Source organism: Bacillus rossius, chromosome 3, assembly GCF_032445375.1.
Source record: "Bacillus rossius redtenbacheri isolate Brsri chromosome 3, Brsri_v3, whole genome shotgun sequence".
NCBI classification, from domain to species: domain Eukaryota; kingdom Metazoa; phylum Arthropoda; class Insecta; order Phasmatodea; family Bacillidae; genus Bacillus; species Bacillus rossius.
This window is the reverse complement of record NC_086332.1, coordinates 12,338,931-12,347,496: the sequence shown is the minus strand read 5'-3', so window position 1 is coordinate 12,347,496 and position 8,566 is coordinate 12,338,931. Positions and strand designations below refer to the sequence as shown.

Here is an 8,566-nt window from a genome sequence, read left to right as displayed (position 1 = left end):
ATCACATAAATGATCTTTTATTATGAATATACTGTGACAGCATGCGTAAGGGTTAAAAAATAATAATATTTTCAGTAGAGTGAAATGTTTTTTCTCTACAAACACGTATTGTATATTATTATTTTTAAATGAAAGTATACTTTGGCTTGAACTAAATAAAAAGTGTATAATAACTTAATTTTTTGCTTCACATAGTTGATTAATTAAAAGTACAACGTATTTTTTATAAAACTAATAATTTATTGTCTAAAAACAAATACAAAAAATGCTGGGATAAGGTAAAAAAAACACGAGTTTCAGGAATGTGAGCTAAATAAAAATATATGTGTACATAATAATTTATATATATATATTCAAAACAAACAACTCCTTTAGATATGAGCCCTTAACTATAATTTTATAAAATCAGTGAGTAAAATAAATAAAAATTGTACATTCAAACATAACTAAATTTTATGAGGTTCCTAAAATTAATTTACCCTTAAATTCATACAAAACATATGTTTCGGTCATTACAGTTTTTGCAAAACATAGTAGAAACATTACAAAGTCCAGGGAAAATACATTAAGTATCTTAAATGCATATGAATTATTTTGTGTTGCATGAGTCCAATGCACTAAAAATAGATCATAAATAAAGTAAATGAGCGAAAACCTTGTTGAAACTTTGCTGATTTAGAGATACAATACTGTATTATTCCAACATAATTCTTTCACCATTCTATCCTAATTTTCATTCATACTTTGGTATTTTTCCCCTCGAGAAGTAGAAATAAATATTCCAAAAATTTAATAAATTTAGGTTGGACAATCACGCACTGATTATTAAATGTTTTTTTTTGGAAATAACAAATTCCTCCTCATTATACATACATTCAAACAAGTATGCGAAAGTAGCAGTAGCAACATGTTATGAGTTACCAAAAATTTCAGTTGTTGTGAAATAGTAAAATGCGTTCAAAAAATTTCCTGCCTATCCAATAGAGCTTCTTTTTTATGTATGGATGCAGTATATATCATTTATTCGTTAAAGGTAGTTTATAATGGACTTACAACATTGTGTGAGCGAATGTAAGTTTATTTATAACCTAGTATCGGCACCATGGGTATTGAAAAAGGAAGATTTTCAATAGTATGACATGCGTTTGGTGCATAAACATTAGCATTACTTGCACTTGTTTATTCTTCCTCGAAACGAGCACAAACGATTTTAAATTAAGTACATATCTGCAAATTTTTGGACTGATGGTCTATTTATTAATTTAACACTAAGCGTATGTAATTTTATAATGTTAAACAATAAAGAAACAAACTATTTGGTTCGGAACCTGCCGTAAAATATTCTGCATCGTTCGCAAACAATAAATTGTAAAAAATAAAATAGCAGGTGTGTTCCACAGGCAGGAATCTATAGCAACAACGGTAAAAGGTTGCTGTTGCTATACTTGTTTGTACTTCGCGGCTGCGTCCGTCTGCAAGAGTATCGTGTCGCCGCGGTAACGGTGAAGTGGTGCGGTCGCGACCTCTTGGTGGCCTGTTGGTCGCCTGTTGGTGGTCTGTAGGTGGCCTGTTGGTCGCCTGTTGGTGGTCTGTTGGTGGTCTCTTGGTGGCCTGTTGATGGCCTGTTGGTGGCCTGTTGGTGGCCTGTTGGTGGCCTGTTGGTGGCCTGTTGGTGGCCTGTTGGTGGTCTGTTGGTGGCCTGTTGGTGGCCTGTTGGTGGTCTGTTGGTGGCCTGTTGGTGGCCTGTTGGTGGCCTGTTGGTGGTCTCTTGGTGGCCTGTTGGTGGTCTCTTGGTAGCCTGTTGGTGGCCTGTTGGTGGCTTGTTGGTGGTCTCTTGGTGGCCTGTTGGTGTTATGTTGGTGGCCTGTTGGTGGTCTGTTGATGGCCTGTTGGTGGTCTGTTGGTGGTCTCTTGGTAGCCTGTAGGTGGTCTCTTGGTGGCTTGTTGGTGGTCTGTTGGTGGCCTGTTGGTGGCCTGTTGGTGGCCTGTTGGTGGTCTGTTGGTGACCTGTTGGTGGCGTGTTGGTGGCTTCTCCTCAGCCTCGCGGCACGCTCCTCCGACTGGAGGTCGTCGGTGGCGCCGTGGTTGTCGTGATGCACGTCCCGTAGTGCGACAGGTTCACAGCTGCTGACAGGAAACAACAAGTGTGTTCTTGGAGTCCACTCACGACAGAAGTAAACCTTCTTGCTCATTAGGTACTGCCAGAAATAAATTACTAGTATTTATTGTTTATTGAACATGGGATAATAATTTGGAACAGTAGGAATGTGTGTATGATATTAAAAAAATTGGTTGTCTGTAAAGTCGGTTTACGGACGATAGTTTAACGTGACAACGTCATAACAAAACATTGATGAAATGACTGCATACTTTTATGAATAAAATTGAATCATTTTTATAGAATTATCACTATTTTGTACGGATACAAAGAAGGAGTGAAAAGAAATCTACAATTTAATTGATAAATTTACTTTTATTTGCACTCATTCATTCAAATATGTTTATTACTTTAACGAAGAGATTATTTTAACTATAACTTTTATACGTGTTTGCTATTTAACTTCTTCCAATCTGTGTTAATCTGTTAAGGATAGGACGATGATAGGAAAAGTAGGAAAGGAATGGGAGTGTTTCAAGTTTAATGTGCCTAGAAAAAGTCAAATCGATGGTTGTTCCAATCGAGTGGAAGAGAGATAGATGCGGCGCAAGCGTACAATGAGCGTAACGGGACACAGCGTAACGGGACAATGAGCGTTATGGGACACTTTTTCGTGCGTGCAGCCGGCGTTCATCGATTTATTAGACGTTGTCACGTCAAAAAAGTTTTTGCCTGGAGTCCACTCGCGACAGAAGTAAACCTTCTTGCCCATTAGGTACAGCCAGACATTAATTACTAGTATTTATTGTTTATTGAATAAGAGATAATAATTTGGAACAGTAGGAATGCGTGTATGATATAAAAAAGAAAACTGAAGCGTTACGAAAATTCCGTAGCATCACTGCTGCGTCATTTTTACCTCTTTCCTGCCGTATCCCCTTTTCAGTCGTTACAACTAGCTTATAACATGCTATGCTACGTACCTATCCCCTCCCCCCTTGCTCTTCCCATTCTACCGCTAGCGCATGCGTTGGAGTGGCGTCGCCGCTGACGCACTCTCCTCCTCTTAACAGTTTCCTCGCCACGTTCCTAACTATTCTCATACGATCGTAATTTTCGTAACGCTCGAAAAAAGACGACTCTTGGTTTACAACAATTGATGAAGAAAAATAAATACAATTTAATTGTATGTCGCTAAATTTATAATTATTAGATGTTCAATATTTTTCTATTACCAAGATAGATACCTACACCAAATATAAAGTTAAAACATTTTTGACTGTCTCTCTGTAGGGAATGATTAAACGAAAATTTTTCTGGTGCTCATGACTTGAAACTAACACAAATTTAAAGTTATAACCCCAATATTAATTAAGACTTTTTTTATTGGGATTTCTTAATGGTTTATAAGATGTTATAATAGTTATTCATCAAAAAATTGTAGGCCCCTCAGCAAAAATTGTTCTGCGTACAGCATTGCCCACTCAAAGTTACAAATTCACTGTAATCCAATGTCTAGGATAGTTTACAAAAGCGCTAATGTATTGGAATTTCATCATAAATTAAATTTTAATATTGGAATATCCATCACTTAAGTTAGGAACTTAAATATACTTAAAATTTGTATTGTAACTCGCTTGAAGGTCACCGAATATATATATATATATATATAAATATAATCTGTTACTACTGAAAGTGAAAAGAAAAAAAACGAGAAAAATATTCTAACCATACACACTAACTACCCAATTTCGTTCAAAACACATATTTCCGTTAATATATGTTTTTCTATGACATTTTATAAATGACAGTGACAAAGTCTTCCCAAACAAATATTGAAATTATTGAAAGTTGTTTCAGCCATGGATAAGCTTGTTTCCCACTAAACATTTTGGCGTAAAGCAAAAACGTTACACTTTCAATAGTAAAATAATGTGTAACTAACCTAAAACATATATATATATATATAGAATGTCCCAGAACGCAATGTCAAGATGATAAATGATAGGCCAATTAATTACGGCTCTGAATAAAAACAAAACAAAATTAAAAATTATCGTGGATTTTGTTTAAATTAATTTGCTTGAATTAGCCTTTTTTATTTCCTAAGTTAGCATTGTACATATTTTACAGTATAAATAGTTCATTTTCCCACATAAGTCGTGCAAAAATGCCCTATCTCAAAAATATAGTTATCAATAGTAGGGTTAATTATGATTTCGCAGCAAATAGTTTGTCACAGTATCTAATAATTTTAAAAAGTGAAGCGATTTTGAAACATGAGAATAAAATGGCTATGATTGTGATTATTTGATTCAGAACGGTAGTAGATTGGCCTATGAACTGTCCTAGTCTTGAAGTTCAGTTCTGGGACGACCTATAAATGAAGCACTCACATCGCCCGCAGCTGGCGGCGCAGTTCAGCTTGCCCGGGTTGGTGTAGGTGACCCGGTCAGAGCCGCACACGGGGTTGAACTCGCCCGTCGTGAGGCAGCTGCTGACGCACGCGTTGGCCGTCGAGGTTTCGCCGGGCGCCTGGGTCGTGGGGGCGGTCGTCCTGGGTGGCGTGGGCCTAGCCTGGGTGGGCCTCGGCTGCTGGGTGGGCCTCGGTCGGCTGGGGGTCGGACGGTCGAACACGAACACATCGTCGTCGTCATCGTCCCCGCCGAAACCCTGATTTTCTTGGCCCTGGTTTCCGAACCCCTGGTTTCCTTGACCCGGGTTGCCGAATCCCTGGTTCCCTTGACCCTGGTTGCCGAATCCTTGATTGCCCAAGCCCTGGTTTCCTTGACCCTGGTTGCCGAATCCTTGATTGCCCAAGCCCTGGTTTCCTTGGCCCTGGTTGCCGAATCCTTGATTGCCCAAGCCCTGGTTTCCTTGACCCTGGTTGCCGAATCCTTGATTGCCGAACCCCTGGTTTCCTTGGCCCTGGTTTCCGAATCCTTGATTGCCCAAGCCCTGGTTTCCTTGGCCCTGGTTTCCGAATCCTTGATTGCCGAACCCCTGGTTTCCTAGACCCGGGTTTCCGAATCCTTGATTGCCCAAGCCCTGGTTTCCGAACCCCTGGTTTCCTTGGCCCGGGTTGCCGAATCCTTGACTGCCGAAGCCCTGGTTTCCGAACCCCTGGTTCGCGGGCGCCTGGTCGCCGAAGTCCAGGCTGCCGAGGCTGGGCGGCAGCTGGGCCAGCTCTGACGGCTGCTGGTTCTGGCGCGAGAGGCGGTCGGAGCGCCCCTGGTCGAAGCTGCCTCCCAGGAAGGGCGCGCCGCCGGTGCCCCGCAGACCTGCCAACACTGCAGCACACACGGGCCCAGTCAGCAGTCGCCACGTGTCTTACAAGTGAAACTTTACACTACAATCATCCGTATGGATGATAAACTGATTTAAAACATACATTACAGGTTTTCATTGCATGTCCTGGAGAAACCACAAGAATAAACTAGAAAGATGAATAACCAAACACACAGGGAGCAAGCGCGAAAATCAGCCGATGTCAGAAATCAATCATATTGACAGCACAGAGAATTCCGAAGAAGTACTGGGAAAAAAAAATTGGTTGTCTGTAAAGTCGGTTTACGTATGATAGTTTAACGTGACAACGTTATAACAAAACATTGATGAAATGATTGAATACTTTTATGAATAAAATTGAATCATTTTTATTTTAATAATAAAATAATAAATACTTGAAATTATACTAGTAATCAGATTTTTTAAATGCAAGAATAATTAACCTTTATTGCCGAAATTGTTGTTGTAATAAGCAACGAAAATCACATTAACTTTTCACTTCACTTTATAAACAGTCGAGTGAAAGAGAGATAGATGCGGCGCAAGCGTACAAAGAGCGTAACGGGACACAGCGTAAAGGGAACAATGTGCGTAACGGAACAATGTGCGTAACGGGACACTTTTTCGTGCGTGCAGCCGGCGTTCATCGATTTATTAAACGTTGTCACGTCAAAAAAAAAAATTGTAAGCGTGTTTTGATGATATTATTTTTCACTGAACGTAATGCAATACGTCAATGACATCACATCTCTCCTGAGACTGTATTGCTGCTCCATGGTCTGTCGCAACCGCCAGCCTCGAAGACCGCTGGCGCTGTGAAAGCGCGCGCGCTGGCACGTCCGCGCAATCTCGCCTGAGAAGCCTAAGATGTCCAAGTTCTGTGCCTGCCCGAACACGCCCGAATATTCACCTTCAGCCAACCTCGGGGTTTATTTATGTGTATTTATATTTCTCTGTTTATTTCAATGTAGCTGTACTAACCTAACTAACCGTCGATAGCGTTTTAAAGTGTTTTAATGTAGCTAACCTAACCGACCACTTTTAATATTTGATTTCATTTTTACCTGCGCAAAAATAAAACAAATCCCTTGGGTTGGCCGAAGGTGAATATTCGGGCGTGTTCGGGCAGGGATAGAACTTGATGGACATCTTAGGCTTCTCCTCGAAATGATGAGCGCCTCGCCTCGTTCGAGAGGGAAGCCACAGATTCACCTACCCCCGATCAGGATCCGACACAAACGAAGTTCGCCGCACGCTGGTGCCGCGTCGTGGTCGAAATAAAAACAAATTGCGAGGAATTCACGCTTTTAGAACATTTCGTCGAAAGTCACTCACCTATAGATGTGCGGAGACCTACCCTCACGCAAAAATAACTAGCGACAAATTTAAAGGGGAATTTTAATACTTTAAGAACTATTTTATGCAATATAATATAACTGACATAACAATAAACCAATTTTCATTTAAATGATGATCACTTAGAAGTTCGCAACCTTTATTTTTACAACAGCCAAAAGTAAAAAAATTAATTAAATGGATTCATGGCCGCTATGCGTGTTAAAAATGAAATATATTCCACTTCATGATAAACAAAATTAAAACTCACTGGAACTAAACAATAAAGTACACAATAAAAATATATGAAATCTATTTATATTAAAAATATCCAAACAAATTTTCGTAATTCTAATTTAAACTAATAAAATTATCAAAAAGAAGACTTTTCATCGTTTCAAGTGTGACGTAAAATGCAGCACTGTAGCGTCGCATCACTACGCTTGCTCGAGAGTGAGGAGTGGGGTGCTCAATATTCTTCCTACCCCCGCCATCAAACGGCCCACTCCTTTGCGTCACACATTTTCTTTGTGCTCTGGCGAGTCGTCGCCTCGTTTTACACTAGCGATTTTCCCCCTAACCTAACTGAAACTATTTGCATTTTATAGGAGGGTTAGCGAAGGACCTATGTGTGTATCAGGCCGAAGTCATGCTGGGTGTTAGCCATGCCGAAGCAGAAAGGGTAGCATGCATCGTGTGTTTTTGTGCGGGGTTTGGCCAGCCATGGCAGCGAACTGAAGCCACGACCACCTGCCCTATCTTAAATGTAGCTTGAAACTAGGTTAAGTTGGGCTCAGGTGAAAACCTGCACGCAGGGAAAAACCGGTTGTTAAGAAGTTCCCGAAGAAGCACAAACGCGTATTACCTACTCGGGCGTCTAACTGTGGGTCAGTGAGTAGCAGGTGACACGGTTGATTGACAAGAGGAGGGGTGTGTTTATTGGGAAGCCTTCATTTCACAGACAAGAGAGCCACACCCGTAGTTCCCCGAAGTTCATGCTCGCTTTTTTTTTCTCCCGTACCACAACAGGTGTATTTATTTGGGATGTAGCTTACTCATACGCATAGGTGTGCCCAGACATTTCCATTAGGGGGGGCCCTGCTAAATTTTTAAATCAGAAGCTGAATTTAGAATGTTAAATAGCCTGAATACATTCACTCATTGACTTGTTGATATTTTTGTGCAGTATCAACGAGATATGTTTACTAGTTAATATTTATATCCGTATAGTTTTAACAATCTTGAAAATATGTTTTTTTTTTTCCATAGACAACGTTTAAAGTGTACTTACACATTTTTCCCCCTCGAATTTCCAATAGCTTGGTCCAGATCTACCTTGAAATGAACTTCTTTTTAGTGAATGCAAACACAGAAATTCAGACAACAGAACTTTAACAAACCTCTTAAAATATATTTTTTTTTGCTTGGCCATTTTAAGGGACCTCATGTTTTAAATAAACTAAGGCTTCTGTATTTCCAGAACGATAAAATGTTTAAAAATATTGTTAATTAGCATTCTGCAACACTGAAACACAGTTTGAATGTCACAGTGCCAGGAATTTACAGAATATTAACGAACGCATTAGAGAAAATTCCGATCTGAGTGATTACATTAGGGGGGGCCATGGCCCACCTGGCCCCCCCTGTAGGCACGCCTATGCTCATGCGTCATACGCCGTTCTATCTGACTGTATAAACCAGGGTGGCATTAAATTTTGCGGTCGATTAGGATAAGTTAGCTACATTATAAATACTTTAAAACATTGTGGATGTTTGGTTATATTAGGTGAGAATAGCTACATTAAAAATACTGTAAAATCATTTTATGGTTGCTTAAGCCTGCCC

The 8,566-nt window shown here is 39.9% G+C and overlaps 1 protein-coding gene across 1 annotated transcript in view; it reads right to left on the bottom strand.

Moving 5' to 3' along the window:
* Positions 1-219: 219 nt before the first annotated feature.
* The window catches only part of LOC134530236 (uncharacterized PPE family protein PPE62-like), a 31,943-nt gene continuing 23,596 nt past the window's right edge, over positions 220-8,566 (bottom strand). Inside the window, exons 2-3 of the mRNA XM_063364910.1 lie at positions 4,495-5,388; positions 220-2,124 (exon numbers count right to left, since the gene is read on the bottom strand). Of these exons, the coding sequence (XP_063220980.1) occupies positions 2,036-2,124; positions 4,495-5,388 (983 nt within the window). The 3' untranslated portion in view covers positions 220-2,035. The remainder of the gene's footprint in view (positions 2,125-4,494; positions 5,389-8,566) is intronic.